Source organism: Zerene cesonia, chromosome 26, assembly GCF_012273895.1.
Source record: "Zerene cesonia ecotype Mississippi chromosome 26, Zerene_cesonia_1.1, whole genome shotgun sequence".
NCBI lineage: Eukaryota > Metazoa > Arthropoda > Insecta > Lepidoptera > Pieridae > Zerene > Zerene cesonia.
The window spans coordinates 6,621,266-6,638,264 of NC_052127.1; the positions used below are offsets into that span (position 1 = coordinate 6,621,266).

Sequence of the window (16,999 nt, forward strand, 5' to 3'; positions counted from 1 at the left end):
TTAGTCTAGTCGAGAGGTAACACGTACCGGTATGCCGCCAGGCGCATATCGCGGGCGGCGGGCAGGCGAGCGCGAGGCAGGCGTGGTCGTGGCCGACGTACGCGGCGCACGCGGGCCCGCCCCACGCGCCCGCGCACGCGCACGCGCCCGCGCCCGCGCCGCCCTGCACCGCCACGCAGCGCCCGCCGTGCATGCACTTGCCCGAGCACCACAGCGAGCCCTCTGCAATACACATTACACGCTGTATATGAAGCATTCTTAGTTTTTTAATCGATTCAGTGGGTCCGTTGATCGCAAAATAAGCAGTGTTCTTAGAAGTGGGTAATAGATAAAACGTAGTACAAGCTTCGACTACATTGCTTTAAGAGCAACTATTGGGGAAAAGGAAAAATTATGTTTCTGATTCTTATTTTAAGATTTCTAAAAAGATAAAAAATAATTAAATAAATTTCACTTAAATGCATACAGCAATTAGCAACCAAGTATAACAAAAACACACAAGCACAGTTTTTAAAGCATTTGTAGAAAAGCAGATCGTACCATTGTAGACGTTTATGAAAAAATTGCAATAACTCGTTTATATAATTAAATATCGCGGGCTGTTTCTCTTTTGTATATATTCGTCTTATTTTAGAAAAACGTCAGATCAAATTTTATTACATCCTTCATGTGGATTAGCGTAAAGCTAGATAGTTAAATAATTAAACTAAAAGGTCATGGCATATTTCAACGATGGATTTGTCAGACTATTATATATTCTGCAATAGCTAACTCGTATATTACCCTCCACACCTTATTTTGTTTTCATTCTAGGTTAATGAATATATTCAAATATAATATGCGATACAAAAGGAGAATCTGTTGAAATCTAGTTTCATGCCCTTATCAGGAACTAATAGTCTTAACAAAAGAAATGAAGATAATCTACGTGAAGAGAAATTAGACACAGTAACCATTTTTTACGCTTGACTATTACTTAAAAAACGTCAATTATATGTGTATACTTTATTGTATGCTTAAACGACAATTATAACAGTCATTAGTAACTGCATAGCTTTTGTTTCAACTAAATTCGTTTCGTTTCAACCATCCACCTTTTTTTGTTAAGTACACATTATAAATGTAAAACGGTGCTTAATTTTAAGATATAAAGCACAGGCACACGAAAATGCAGATGCACGCACACGCAAACTGCATTTTTTCATAACCAAATCAGAATATTACAAGTATTTCTATATTCATACACAACTAATTCATCAACATATGAAAAAATCTTACACCTCAATAAAATTTCCCCTTTATGTTATGCTTCGTTAATTCATCTTTATTAAATAAAATTATACAAATTGTCATTACAGTAAATTTACCTATAAATTCAATCAACCCATTGAGTTGATTCATTCAAGGTGAATAGTAAACAAATAGTCGCCACATAAGTCCTCGATTGTCAATCGAACCTATTATCGTGAGCCTAAATTACTGTAAGTCGTAAATATAGTGTAACTTACTTAATTTCAGCCTGCTCATTAAAAATTAGGAAAAATCACGGAGAGCTCAAAATTTCCTTTCTTTAATATACCCAGTGCACCTAAAATATCTTGTAAAGATCGGAAAAACAAACTTGCAGTGTTTCTGATCCGTATAGTTTATTCCTACACCGAAAGTTGTCTTTTTATAATAAGAGACAATACATTTCCCTTTTTCATAAATATATTTCATTTGCATAACTTCGTTGAACTTATTATCCAGCCGTATTTCAGTTACTTTAATATATTAATCATGTGATCATTATAACAGATTATCATTAAGATGGTTCTACTAGTATCATACCGTAAATGATATGACACAATCATTCCTGCAATAAGAACAATATCTACACCTTGTTTCGTAAATAACCGGCAATTCAATTCCCTGTCCCTTCCACTTCCTCCACACATCCACAATTATCTTAAATGATCGAAATATCGGGCTTAAAATATACATTCGCAACTCACGAACATACAAAAAATTTATTCACATTCGTTTATAGTAAAACAAATCACAAAATGCGCCATTAAAAAGTAACACAAGAACTGATAAATTGCGTGCAACAAACCACTTTATTTATAAAAAAATCACTTAAACCTCACCGCTTCTCTTTTTGCGACCCATTTATTTTAATCACTGTATTAAGTCTATCCGAACAGGTTCATCCACGATGCTCAATGTCATAACAACAAATATTTCGTGTCCTCTCGAATATTTACTAATGACATTTTGATGTGTATTTTATTCAGATGTTACGATTACAATGTAATTGTCGCGGCACTACCGATCATTTTCCAACATTTAAAATTACAAGTACGTCCGCACATCAGAAGCAAGCGCCAACTACTAAAGCATTGAGAGGATCCAAAATAACTAGACATTGAAGGAAATACCGCGGCGTATTCTGTGATATTAATTCTTTAGCCCATAATTAATTCGGTTGCTTCCCCGCTGCAAACTGCACGACTAACAATAGGTAACATTTGATAAAAACGTTATTCGCTTCCCAACGTTCTCAAAAACGACTGATATTATCAATTCTCTCTTTTTAACGAATGTATCATCTCATCAGAAATTATGTAAATTGTTCATATAGAATGAACTTTCTACTTTCCGACTAATTAGAACTTAATTTAACCTCTTATCCTAATCCTCTGAGTACACGCTTCTATCAAATCATTAAATCTTTAAACAGTGCGTACATAATATCATAATTTGTGTTACCCACGACTTCGCTCGTACTACACACGATGCAATCAATTTATTTGATGCAACTACAGTAATTATTCAAAATGTTCGCATACTTTGTAACTCCAAGCCACATCGAAGTCCCAAACCGGTCGCTAAATCAACGAATGTCCACGTAGAGGTCAATAAATATAATTTAAAGTTTTATAGAAATATATAAAGAGGAAAAGTTGACGTTGGAAGCGAATGTGATGCCGATACACTGGCCGAAGGTTTTGGGTTTTTATACAGTCTGGTGTGTGCCGATTTCCCAGTAAAATAGTAAAAATTATAAGGAAGTGGAATCAATAAAATGGTTATTTATGTCTCTTTGTCGAGCTATTATTGACTTATGCGCGTGAATTTAGCAATTGAAATGTGAATAATCGTGTAGATATGATGTAAATGTGGAGAAAGGAAGAATGTTCTGTCGTGACAACACTCGAGGTTTATAAAAGCGCCATACGCTGCTGTCATGCGCTGGCTCGGCGCTACCACATTTGGATATTTAGGTCACTAATAGCGCTGTAATTATTGTTCAGGTGAAAGATTTCCCGTGAAAAGCATTGCCAAAGCATTTTTATAGCGCTGCACATTTTTAACCCAAGAGCAATGCCTGTTGTTAAAATCGTTTAGTAATTATACCTATGCGATGAACACAATTTTTTGATTGTATGTGGCTAAAGTAATAACTTTTGATAAAAAATCAATTTAAAAAAAATAATCAGCAGACAGTTACATTAGGTATAGCAACTTTAATAATAAAAATTTTCTGCTTATTAATATCTAAAAAGTAAAAAGAAAGTTTCATGAAACTTTCTCTTAATTTCTATCGTATACATTTTATTTAAGGCATAATTTAAATACATATTTTACGTATCTTATTGAGGATTGTACAATTTTTAAACCTGTTTTATTAAAATATTAACGCCATTAAAACAACCAGCTTCATGTATATACGCTAGCACAAAACCCACGTCGGATTACAATAAGTGTATTATTATGTCGGCGATAAATACACTTGTCCCATTGTATGCGGCAATTATTTACCGAGGAATACCTCTGTGCGTATTATATTATCCAATTAGTAAATAGAGACGCTTCTAGTTCACTTGCACTCGACTAAATAATAATACAAATAGCATGAAATACTTATACGTTCATATACACGACTGTATATGTTAGTTTTGTTCATATAAAGCTTTTCTATGACCAAACAAAGAAAAAAAAGAATAATTAATCGTTTGACATTATCGAATACATTCGATGTATAAACGAGTTTACCGGCAGCAAAAAGTAGTGACGTGACGTCAAACAAGAGCAAATACAATGAAATAATTTGGATTTACCCGCGGGTATCATCCGTCGCTCGTTTAATATTAAAACCTCACCTGAACGAGGTCAGGCTTTCCCGCTTGATGACTCATTAGACATCTTGAGACACGCGGTGGAATTTTAATATGTAAAACATAACCTTTGCGCAGCACAGATATATATTCACACATACATTCATAATTAATTATTCCTAATTTAGTAGGACACACCCACTTAATTAGAACATAACCTGATTTTGGTCAAATTCGGGAAAACATGTAAATCTTGTAGTGGGCGCAAAGCGAGTTGAAATTTTGTATTACGAAGAATTTATATTTACTATGAAAACTAGAAAAGTAATCTAATCGCTTTTAACTATTTTTATTTATGTTAAGGTAAATAATCTAAAATAAACATTATTCGAATTAATTTAAAACAGTTCTTGTTGGAATCCCTCTCAATCCTTGCATTCAACATTGACATAGTTTACGTTAACATTTTAATTACTAAATAATTACATTTTTTCCTGCGGCAATAAGTGTTCCATGTTACGTCACATTATGGAAAAAATTCTTGTAAAATGACTTTTTATCCGACTTAAAAAGACTTACAATCCGTTCGTTACATAGATTAATCACATCTCATTATAACATTATAATTTAAGATAATTTATATCTTTTCTCAACATGTTAATTGTTTTTGACCATTCGTATGATATACTTAAGTGTAAGCACTTACTTATCATTCCACTTAACAAAGAATCCATCTCGTCATTTAATATACCATTCAAATTGATACAAAAATACGTTCACATAGTATCCCACACGTGGGCTTGGTTGCTACAACAAAACCTAGATTGAGCAAACATTATAAAAGCGCGATGACAACGTGTTTTACAATTGAGAAAACTTCAAACGTGGAACTGAACGACAGCTTACGTAACTACATGACTTGATATCCACTAGTTGGATCCTTTGAAGAACCTACAAACATGTATAATATGCCTCATTGGTTTTATTAAATTAATAGCAACTCGATAACATTGAAAAGGAACTAATAAGATTAATTTGAATTCTGGGTGAAAACAAATTCCTGACTAATAAGTAAAATAGTTTAATTAAAAATTTTATTCAAACTAAGCTTAAATTATCCAAACCACATTATTTTTTTGATCCGTGCCCACAACAAGCGTAAAAGAAAATTATATTAAAAACAAGTATTATTGTTATCACTAAATAAAAGTTGCTTGCTTCATAAAAAACGTTGCCTACTCATTGTTGACGAAAATGCAAACGAGAATGAAAAATGCAAGCGACATCACGTGTAGCCGCTAGTGCGACGTATCGCAGTACCCAGCGGCGCTGTGGGACGGGGTGAAGGCCGCGACCTTCGCCGGTGCTGACTGCTCACTATCGACATTGAAAACTTGAGCTTTTTAGCTTTAAATTATCGTGTATTTTGCGCTAGTATTTGAATAAACGTGGTCCGTGCATTCATTTGAAATAATTTAGTGCATATCGTGATAGATTCATGTTTGTAATGACTGTAAAAATTATAGGAAAATATTTAAATCCCGCAAACAGTCTTTTTTTTTCAAACAGAGGATCTTGGAATCGTGGTTGGTGAATGGAAGTCCAATGGACTTGATTGGAATGGAGATGAGTATCTACACTTGTGAAGTCCATTCACCAAAAACAAAACCCTTATTCTGTCGCAGTTCGGAAAAATCTCTAAATTCATACGATTTTAGAAAACCATGGCATTGCTTGAGTCGTTCGGGTGTAGTTTTTTTTGGGCACAGATTTGCATTCCTAAGTATACATAGAGGATAAATTATATGAACGCTACATCTTACTGCATTTTAGGTTTATTCAGTAATGTTAACACACAACCTTTAATGTGAAATTAGTAGATTACATCACATTTCCACAGATATGGTCCACATCGTTCAATATCTGTATAAATAAGCTATTTAGGATGTGCTAATACTAGAATTAATTTGACGTCAGTAATAGTAAATATTAAGTGTATGTACACAATTCTAATGTCAAGTAACAATGAATATGTTCATGATGTAATCAACAGCCGACGGTTCCGTGCTATTGGCTCAATTGATTGTTTAAGGAATTATCATTTTCAGGAAAAATAATTTTAGATTCTGGCCGTTTTGTATTTATTATCATAACAATTGATTGCTGTAAAATGTTATTCATCTAAGTACATATATGTATGTACATATATGTAATCAATAATAGAAAAATTTTTTAGAAGGCCTGTGAAATCATAATGTACTCCTGTTAATTTGTAATACAAATTTATTATATTTTCCTGTTACTATGAAATAAAATTGTGATATAATAAACAACGATTTTTCTTACGTTTAGTTACGAGGAAACCTTTCGACGGTTTCCTTATATCTACAAGAAACGTATGAAATACGTAAATAACATAATATTTTCTTTATTTATTTCAAAAAATAAAAAAAAGGTGTGTGTGCGATTCACACACGATAGAAGTGAAACTTCAATAAATCGTCAAAAGAATGAATAAAATAGTATGTATATTTCTGTGTCATTCTTTGCCGGCTTCATTCTACACATTTTTGTATTTCTGTCTCTTACCTGTCGTTTTTCCGTTGCATCAGGTTTGAAATCACAACGATTCTAAAGAAGTTTCACTTCAAAAATGCAACACAAACTAAAAAATAAGTAAAATATTTCATTATAAATTGCGAAGAAACAAATGAAAAAAGAAGTTTCAAATCCCATTATTTTGGTGAAACGAAACTACGAGATAGTTCAGAATAAATATATATATATAAGTATATGAATAATTGTTCTGACTTCTTCAATCTGTATTTTAAAAAAGCAGCGAGTTATTTTTTGCTGGACAGCGTTAGACAAGGATTTTTCCTACTTCTCGCGGCGGGGAAGTTTGGCCGAAACGTTGTTTAATTGTTCCATTTGACCTTAGTTGCTAGCCGAACTTTGATCTTTGTACGCGATAATAAATTATAAAGTCATATTAAACGAAACAAAAAATACATAGGTATATATAAAAAAACCTGGTGTGACCAGACTACCTTTTAGCTGGGTATACCTTTTATCAAGTAGTGCTTAAGACAGAGTTCAGAAACATTACCTAATTGTCTAACGAAATTGGTAGGCATAGGTTTCGTCTCGTTTTTATTTATATTATGTGTCATTAGTACTCGTTCTTCTTTCTTATGTTCTTCACAAGTATATTGAAAAATATATAATATTTTATATGAATTTAATCGATAAATATTTAATATTAGAACAAGATTGAAACATATCTCCTCGTTAAAAATAAAATAAGACGTCAATTCTCCCAGACACCCGCCGCCAGCCATATTGTTTGACAGACGCTTAATGCTCCCGAATTGTGTGTGAAAGCTTGTGCTTCTAAATCTTGGACTACATTAGAATGTCGTATTGTCGTTTAATTTGAAATGAGAAGAGTACAAGAGGATTGGGAAAAACACTTACTATGTGGTTTGTAATCATGGTCATCGCCTCCAATAGCGTTACTCCTGTGATCGGGTCGCGATTCTCGTCCCGCGTGCGTGTCGTGATCGTGATCGTGATCGTGATCGTGATCGTGGTCATGGTCGTGGTCATGATCGTGGTCGTGTATTTTGACGTCAGGTGTCTGGCATCGCGCGCCGTGCCATCCCACGGGGCACGTGCACGTCCATGCGCCGTCTATCACGTGGCAAACGCCCTGGTAGACAAGAATTACGTGATAGAGCTAGTAGCATAGTTTATATAATTTTCGAAAATTTTAAAGGATTTTGTAATTGAATTCACCTTCCTAAGTTATTTGTGGAACAATTATGATGATTATTATTTATAAACAGTATAAAACATAATTAGCCTATCGTTAACGTCAAGTCATTTATATTGAGTAAGAAAATTAAGACGAACTAGTAGATAACGTTAGAAATAATTACAAAAAAATTATCTTACCCCATTTAGACATTTATCAAGGCAGACGCAATCTTCGTTGCCCAGGTCCGTGCATTGTTCACATCGCGGTCCTACAATATTTAAAGTGTAATTACTAGTCAGATTCAGATATTGTTTTAAGCAACAGGTCAAACTCCAAAAAAATAAAAACGTCTATCTAAAACCTTCGTACAGCGCCGATTTTTGCAGATTGCGTTGTTGCAGATTTTTAAAAGAAAGAAACATTTATTTATCAGGGACAGCACAACACACCAATGATAGAAATTATTCAGATAAAAAGCAAAAAATAAATACAATCACACAACATATATATATAAAACTAGCAAACTCGGCGAACTCCGTTTCGCCACCAGGTGGCTGTATGTGAAAAATAGTTTTCCCGCGTTTCTGTTGAATTTTTTCCTGAATTTTCTTTGCTATAAACCTCACGGAGCCCGAGACCTTTCCAACGAATCTAAAATCGTGGAAATCGGTTCGTGCGTTCTGGAGTTATAGCGTCAGGAAGGAAAACCCGACTTATTTATATATAGTAGACTAGCAAACCCGGCGAACTCCGTTTCGCCACCAGATGGTTGTATGTGAAAAATGACTTTCCCGCTTTTCTGCAGAATTTTTTCCTGAATTTTCTTTGCCATAAACCTCACGGCGCCCGAGACCTTTCCAACGAATGCAAAACCGTGGAAATCGGTTCGTGCGTTCTGGAGTTATAGCGTCAGGAAGGAAAACCCGACTTATTTTTATATAGTAGATTACACAAACGAAAAAGACCAGCATCAGATATGAGGAGTGTGTCATAATGACCCTGGCAAAAAGGAGACAACTCAGCCTATGCTGCAATGTTTTGGGGTAGAAACTATGCTTTTCTGGTTCAGTTTATGCTTAATATGCGAATTGATACTGTTCACCGTAAACTGTGAATCTTTTCCAGTTTTGGGAGAACAGTTAGAAGGCGATAATATAAGCAATAAGAAAAATATCACACCAGTGTAGGGCGGCGGGCACACGCAGTAGGCGGCGCCGTGCGGCAGGCGGCGGCACGCGGCGCCGTGCGCGCAGCGCGCCGCGCACGCGTCCGCCGCCGCCTCGCAGCGCGCGCCCGTGTAGCCCAAGTAGCACGTGCACTGAGGGGCAGTGCGATACAGCTTGTGTCATTGTTTTAAGACATTTTTTATATTTGACAAAAGAACATATTTAATAAATTAAATACGACACTATGTTAATTTACAAGATAATTAAAAAAATCTAGATTTAGCTACCTTCAAGGGTGGTAGGGGAGTGTCCACGGAGGTGTAGGTGTTATTGCCGGCGGGCTCGGCCAGCTCGCACCGGCCGCGGCGGTTGCAGTGCGTGGCGCAGCGGTAGTGCTCGCAGTGCGCGCCCGCGAACAGCGGCGGGCACGCGCACGCCTCCGCCCCGCCGCCCGGCGCCTCTGCCCCGCCGCCCGGCGCCTCCGCCCCGCCGCCCGGCGCCTCCGCCCCGCCGCCCGGCGCCTCCGCTTCGGCCGGGTTGTTTGCGTTCGTTGCAATAGATTGGGTAGGCTCGCGTACTATGCACTTGCCGGGCCCGCAGTAGAGAGAGCACGTCGTCTTATTGATTGAACCCGCTGTGTTGGATGATATCACGCATTCGCGGCTACTCTACAATACGGATAATTCAAATATTTTAAAAGATATACCTTAATTCTTGTTTTTCATAAATGTTCGAAAGGAAAAATTTAGTTATACATACATCAGGTATAGATGAGGTGGGTTGCAGGCCATCAGGGCAGAGACAAGAGAAGCGTTTCCCCGCACCTCGCACGCACACTGCGCTGCTGTCACAAGCCGATTTGCCGTTGTCCAGAATGCACGGGTTGCTTATCGCTACAACAACATTGTTAATTAAATAACGAATTTTTTTTTATTAACATAACACGTAAGTTTGTGATGTAAGATACAAACATATAACACGAATTCAAAAAAAAACAGTTTTATTGAAGTGCTCTCACCGTCATGATGTGCAAACAAGACGGGGTGCAGTATAGCGAGCGCGGAGACGGGCGCGCTGTGGCGCAGCCAGGGCGTGACGTGCGCGGCGGGCGGCGCGCGGCGCGGCAGCGGCGCCAGCCCGCGCGAGCTCGCGCACCACACGCTGTCCTCCCACACGGCCATGCGCGCGCACGCCCGCCCCCACACCACGGCCCGCTCCGCCGGCGCCTCCCCCGGCGCCTCCCCCCGCGCCTCCCCGCCCGTGCGCTGCCTGAACACGGCATGCGCGGCGCGGTCCGAGCCGTCCAGCGCCACGCTCTCCAGCACGCCGCGGTACGGGTCGAGGAAGTAGAGGCGGCGCGCGGGCGCGTCCAGCGCCAGCGCCGTCACGCGGCGCACGCGGCGCCGCACCAGCCACGTCACGTCGTCGCCCGCGAGCGACGCGCGGTACACGCCCGGCTCCCCGCCGCGCTCGGACCAGAACACTTCGCTGAAACGATTAAATCGTTCAAACATTATTACAACAAAGAAATGAAATTTACATTCCATTTCAAGTGAAGATATGCTCTGCTCTTATATATTTAAAATTTGTGAATCATTAACTAAATTGGCAATATAAAACATGTTCTTAAACATAGTGCAAGTACAATTCTAATAGTTTGGTTCCATAAAATAAAATAAAAATGTATAAGAACATCATAGTACTATTTCACAGAAAGTATAATACTACAACTGATTGGAATGTCTATCGAGTGAAAGTGGCGCCCTCACGCAGTATCAGCGGACACGACGATGTCGTCCGGCTCGGCGCCGGAGCGGCGCCACACGGTGACGCGGCGGCGCCCGTCCAGCGCCGCGCTCACCACGGCGCCCACCACGCTGCCGCCGCTGCCGCCGCTGCCGCCGCCGACACTCGACACGGACGTCCAGTACATACGCTGTGATACTGTGTCTATACACACGCCGCGGATTATACCGCCGTCTTTTACCTGGGGATAAGTTATAAATGTTGGCCAGTTAAGATTTGCCGAATACGCGTCATTTTAGGAAAATGTTGCATAAAAAATATTATTGCAAATACATACATTTAAAATAAATATAGATAAATGGTATGTTATATAACTTGTTACCATGAATTTCTGAGTTTGAGTTTTACGCAAGATCGAATTCCAAAAATGTTTTATGTCGGACAGTCCATATAACGATATGTATCTCCCTTGGGAGAGTTTCAATGAAAAATATATCAAAAATGTGAAAAAAATATACAAAATACTATAAGATAAGGATAAATATGTCCACTTACAATAGTATCGAGCTCAGCGGGCGGCGGGAGGGGCGGGTGGGGCGTTTGGAGCGCGTCCGCGGCGGCGAGCGGGCGCAGGCGCGCGCGGCGCACGCGGCCCGCGCTGTCGCCCCACCACGCCCACCACGCGCCCTCCAGCGGCGCCACTGCTAGCGACGTCACCTCCACGCTGCCGACGTACGTTTATTTTTACAGTCCTTCGATTTGTCAATCAAAAGAGCTTAAAAAAGTTTATATTCACACACACTTGATGTGATGACAAAATGTCAAACTACACAATTTTGTTTTAGCTGTTCATAAATAAGTTATATTCATAAGTATCATCATTTTTAACAAATAATAAATCAAAAAAATATGTTATTCGAGGTGAGGTGAGTCATGCGTGCGAATAATTTTCAATGTGGCAGTTACGCCAGGCGCTGTGCGCGGTCGCATACCCGTCGTCGTGCTGCGTCGCGCCCGTGGCGTTGCTGTGCTCGTGCTTGCGCAGCTCCCATAGCCGCAGCGCGCCGCGCGACCACACCGCCACGCCGGCCTCCTCACCTGCGCACCGAGTCACGCTTAGTGATTGAACACGACGAATCTTTTGCTTATATTCACGTCGAAGGGCATTGAAGCCATAAATAAAAAGCATTAATATGTCAACCCTTTATATCTTCCAGAAAAGTATCTTTCAGTTTCTTTACTAACCCTGAGCTTCACAGGTGATGCTTCCGTTGGTTAGTTGTCGATGTCGGTAGCCGGGTACACACCTATAGTGAAATTTATATATTGTTATTTTGTTTTATTATATTGTTATTTTACTTTAAATATGAAATGACAGATTTAAGATGTTTCATATTTTTCTAAATGATTTATTCTTTGGTTATAACATGGCGAAAAATGTAACTTACTTGCACGTATGGTTATGTGCGTGTTTGGGCATACACAACTGGGGGCAGGAGCGCCAGGTACAGTCGCCTCGCTCTGCGTACAAATATATAAATAAATAAATACACGCCATTCGAGTCTCCTTGCCGTGACTCTATGTCACTTTATGACTTTTAATTTTTGAAAATCTTTCTATACCTTGTGTGCACGCCGCGTCTGAAGCGACGCAGCGACCGTCCTCGCAAAGGTACTGATCCTCGCTGCACATCTTTTCCTCCATGTCGCGACCTGAACCGAGAGAGTGAGAATGAATGGGAAGTTTACTATGACTCGAAAAGCCGACATAAATATTGAAATTTAACTTGCATAGATTATTTTCGTCACTTCCATCGCTGCAGTCCGCGTTTCCGTCGCACAGCAAATTAGGTGGAATGCATGTGTCATCCCCGCATCTGTTTTAAACAAAAATTAGTAACAGTTAAACAAATATAAGTAGAGCAAAAAAAAATTTTTAATATACTAATGGTTTCTCAAAGTACAGTCAGTCCTTATGTCAGTATTTTAATGTTTGAAACATAAGAATTAAAACATCGATTATGTTCCTGAGGACCTGATCATAGGCGGCGGGCACGCTACAGCGGCGCACAGGTCCGGCCGCTCGTCCGCCCCGAGCGGGCAGTCGCGGCGCGCGTCGCAGCGCCACGCGGCGGGCACGCAGCGCGCGCCACACGCCAGCCGCGCGCCGCACGCGCCCGCGGCGCTCGCCCCGCCCGCTTCGCCCGCTTCTCCCGCAGCGCTCTCGCTGCGGCTCGCGTGCTCGCATTGGGCCTCGTCCGCGCCGTCCGGGCAGTCCTCGTCGCCGTCGCACCACCGCTCACTGTCAAATTATACACTTCGTTTCATGGATTACTTCTAGAGTAATGTATGTCGTAATTATTCCGTGTTACATTTAAAGATTTTAAATGTATGTTTAGTACTAAGCTTAATGTAGCTTCCACTACGACAATACCACGAATCATCGGCCGGACCGGATGGTCGCCATCACTATAATGTGATATACATGAATATAAATGATAACGTAAAACAGCATGTCATATGCGGCGACCTGGGCAGGCACTCGGCGGAGGCGGGGCAGGGCCGCGCGCCGGGCGCGCAGTGCGGCGCGCAGCCCGCCTCGTCCTCGCCCGCGCTGCACTCCGCCGCGCCCGAGCACCGCAGCGAGCCGCGGATGCACTCGCCGTTGTTGCATCTAAACACAACGCAAGGCAATTTTTAAAATATCAACAACGATTGAATCAATAATTAATCAATTAACGTTTTCAATTTCATGAAAGTTACATAGATTCTAGTTTTACTATGCGCCGTAATACAGACCTAAATTCAGATTCGGAACAATTCCTGGGCGTACAGTCTCGCTCATCCGATCCGTCGGCGCAGTCCTCCTCGAAGTCGCAGCGCCAGCGGCCCGGGATGCAGCGCGCGTCGCCGCACCGGAAGTAAGTCGCCTCACACACTGACCGCACCGCACAATCACGCTGCAATTGAAATGAGCTAGTTACTGCATTCCTTATAATAAATTTGATATAAATCGTGTGCTTTATTAAAATGATGATGTTTTCGCAATAAAAAGGAGTGTATTTGACTTTATAAGTTGGCATAGATTGTTAGAATTTTTTCACAACACGATAAGATTAAAATTAAAAACATTGATTTGGATAATTCAAAAAAATAGAGCAACTTTCGAAGGCTTTTTTTTTATAATTAAACGCACGGTACGGCGATGTTTCGGGATGATGATTATAGAATGGTGGGTCACCTCGTCCTCTCGGTCGGGGCAGTCCGGGTCGCCGTCGCAGAGCCAGTCGCGCGGCACGCAGCGGCCGGACGCGCAGCGGAACTCGTCGTGCGCGCACGTGCGGGCCGCGCACGCCGCGCCCTCGTCCGACCGGTCCTCGCAGTCCGAGTCCTGGTCGCACAGCCACACCTGCGGCACGCACGCGCCGTTGCCGCACGTGAACTGCGCAAGGGCGACACGCCCACTCGTTGAGTATGCATATATAAGCAATACCAAGGGTTGTGGATTACGGCCTTATTCCTAAAAATAGCCTATCGAGCTCAAACTAAAAACATTTTTTATTCAATTAGACTTCTTATAGCAAGCAGTCTTTATTCGTCATATTGCATTTTATCGCCGGTTCGGAAAGCAGTTTCTATAGAGAAGAGCTGGCAAGAAGCCCCACAGTTGCTCTTTTCCAATTATGTCAATTTTAATATATACTTTATACGTATACATAATAGTGGTTTCAAAGAAAATAACAACAAATGACCTGTTGTTAATATTAGAAAGCCGGAAAATTTGCATTTAAATTTTATTTCTATTCCTCGTGTCATAATAATGTCTATCACCTACTATTGTGTGTATGTCAGTTTTATTGTGGACTCGTAAAATGTTATTTAATATAAACTATAACGGTACAGTGAGGATACCAGTATCAAATTGTAGCATGTATACCACTACCAATTGTTGCCACTACGAAACAAACCTATCCAGATATACGTAATAAGTGTGTCCATTGATATTTTTACGTGTTAATTTTTAGTTTATTGTCACAAATAAAGCGACAAGCACATTGATAGTAAGAATAGATTAATTTATAAATAACGCAATTTTTTTTAAAAATGAATCTTACATTCATACAAATCTTTTTTTCTTGCCTTTTATTAGTGTTAAGGCGTTAATTTGAATATTTTACACACACTTATTAGGGAGATAAACAGTTTTATGAGTACGAAAAATCGGTAACGATTTATCGGTGAGACTGAACGGAACAAGCGCGGGTGAGTGCGTGCGTGTGCGGGTGTGAGCGGGTGTGAGCGGGCGTTACGTGGTGCGGCGGGCAGGTGCGCGGCGGGCAGTCCAGCTCGTCGTCGGCGTCGGGGCAGTCGGCGCGGCCGTTGCAGCGCGCCGCCGCCGCCACGCAGCGCGCCGACACGCCGGCCGTCGCGTTGCCGCGGCACTTCCACTGCGCCGACAGGCACGTGAACTGCGCGCACACCCACGCAACCGTTACAAGCCTCATCAGCGCAACCGTTGCAAACGAATGTCAATTTTTAAGTCTACACAAGTGCTCATAGTCCTAAAATCATTACATAGATTAGAACTTTTTTTCATTACAGTATTACAGATAGTTCGTTTCTGAGATTTAATAGCGTTGTGATATATGACTCGTAGTGACTCTATACCTTGCACGTCATGGAGAGGTTTCAATAACTTTGTGGATTGATTGACAACTCTTCACAAAAATAGAGATATGAGTTAACAGACGCGCAGGGTTTCTCAGTTAACAAAGGTGGTTTTATACAATATCCCGCGCACCTGGTCACAGTCGGTCTCATCGGAGCCGTCGCCGCACTGGTGCGCGCCGTCGCAGATGTGCGCGGGGTGCACGCAGCGCCCGTTGCCGCACTGGAACTGGCCCGGCGAGCAGCGGAACGGCGGGCACGACGCCGGCTCGTCCGACCCGTCGCCGCAGTCGTCCTGCGAACGTAACTCGTGCTTGGGACAATGTCATTGCAGCGCAAGTCAACACTAATAACCTAATCTGAATAAATCATACCATGAACGCACCCTACACATGGGAATATTCAAATAACAAACGTGAAAACCTTTTTTATCATTCAGGGTGAATATTATGATAGTAATAAGTAAGATTAAATTAGTTTCGGGTAGTACCTGCGTGTCGCAGCGCCACCAGAAGGGGATGCACTTGAGCGCGGCGCGGCACACGAAGTGCGCGGAGGTGCAGTTGGGGCGGCACGAGCGGCCGTCGGGCTGCAGCGCCCAGTGCTCGGGGCAGGCGCACACGGCGCGCGCGCCCTCGCCCTCCGGCCGCAGCAGGCACAGCCCCGAGCAGTTCAGCCGCGAGCACGCCAGCGTCAGCTCTGCGACATCAAAATGCACTAAGAACCGACCGGACGGACCTTTACTTATTGCCCACGGTGGCCGAGTTGACTGAGTTTTGAAACAGGAATAAAATACTGATAAACTTGATGTTCTGTAAATATTAGCTCATGTACTCATATTTACCGCACATAATGAATGTTCTTTTCTCACTACCGACACTGCATATCAGTTTCCTAATACATATTATTTGAAAGGACTAGACATCTAAAGTATTGAAGCAGACGTACCGGGGACGGGGGGTTGTCTAGCAGGATGCAACACGCGCAAGTCCATGGGCTTGTGCACCGCGTGCACCTCCGTGCGGCACCGCCAAGCGCCTCCACTGTGCAATGGCTCTACTGAACTATCCTGAAAGACGAAATAAAACAACATGTCGGTGTTTGTGAACCTTCGTAAACCTAAAATTGCTATAAATTGGTATACCAATGCCAATGAATCGTATCGGAGTTGCGTGTGTGCGGAGTTTGAGAGTGCGTGTGTTCCGACGTTTGTATAAGCGTTTGTAATTGATTTTGAATTTGCGTTTGTATAAACATTTCTATACCTGGCGTTAAGATTGTTGATTATATTGGTATTTGTATAGTAGGTATTGTCATTTGTATAGGCGTTGGAACTGTCGAATGTACTAGCGTTTGTATCGGCCTGTCTATTGGCTTTTGCGTTAGCATTGATATCTGCGTTTGTATTTGTAAGTGCATTACGCACATTGTACCGCATGTCAGGGCGGCGGCGGCAGCTCTCGACGGCGCGCGTCTCCCAGTCGCTCCAGTACACGCGGCCGCCCCACACCGCCACCGCGAACACGTGGTGCAGACGGAGCCACGGCATGTTCTCTGAA

The 16,999-nt window shown here is 41.5% G+C and overlaps 1 protein-coding gene across 1 annotated transcript in view; it reads right to left on the bottom strand.

Moving 5' to 3' along the window:
• The window catches only part of LOC119837220 (prolow-density lipoprotein receptor-related protein 1-like), a 38,839-nt gene that overhangs the window by 3,763 nt on the left and 18,077 nt on the right, over positions 1 to 16,999 (bottom strand). Inside the window, exons 31-53 of the mRNA XM_038362747.1 lie at positions 16,867 to 16,994; positions 16,389 to 16,509; positions 15,931 to 16,139; positions 15,574 to 15,735; positions 15,083 to 15,241; positions 14,014 to 14,214; positions 13,572 to 13,732; positions 13,303 to 13,446; positions 12,808 to 13,074; positions 12,564 to 12,649; positions 12,396 to 12,485; positions 12,221 to 12,293; positions 12,018 to 12,079; positions 11,765 to 11,870; positions 11,328 to 11,496; positions 10,796 to 11,013; positions 10,045 to 10,514; positions 9,786 to 9,919; positions 9,314 to 9,694; positions 9,040 to 9,178; positions 8,058 to 8,128; positions 7,578 to 7,812; positions 28 to 222 (exon numbers count right to left, since the gene is read on the bottom strand). Coding sequence (XP_038218675.1) covers positions 28 to 222; positions 7,578 to 7,812; positions 8,058 to 8,128; positions 9,040 to 9,178; positions 9,314 to 9,694; positions 9,786 to 9,919; positions 10,045 to 10,514; positions 10,796 to 11,013; positions 11,328 to 11,496; positions 11,765 to 11,870; positions 12,018 to 12,079; positions 12,221 to 12,293; positions 12,396 to 12,485; positions 12,564 to 12,649; positions 12,808 to 13,074; positions 13,303 to 13,446; positions 13,572 to 13,732; positions 14,014 to 14,214; positions 15,083 to 15,241; positions 15,574 to 15,735; positions 15,931 to 16,139; positions 16,389 to 16,509; positions 16,867 to 16,994 — 3,981 coding nt within the window. The remainder of the gene's footprint in view (positions 1 to 27; positions 223 to 7,577; positions 7,813 to 8,057; positions 8,129 to 9,039; positions 9,179 to 9,313; positions 9,695 to 9,785; positions 9,920 to 10,044; positions 10,515 to 10,795; positions 11,014 to 11,327; positions 11,497 to 11,764; positions 11,871 to 12,017; positions 12,080 to 12,220; positions 12,294 to 12,395; positions 12,486 to 12,563; positions 12,650 to 12,807; positions 13,075 to 13,302; positions 13,447 to 13,571; positions 13,733 to 14,013; positions 14,215 to 15,082; positions 15,242 to 15,573; positions 15,736 to 15,930; positions 16,140 to 16,388; positions 16,510 to 16,866; positions 16,995 to 16,999) is intronic.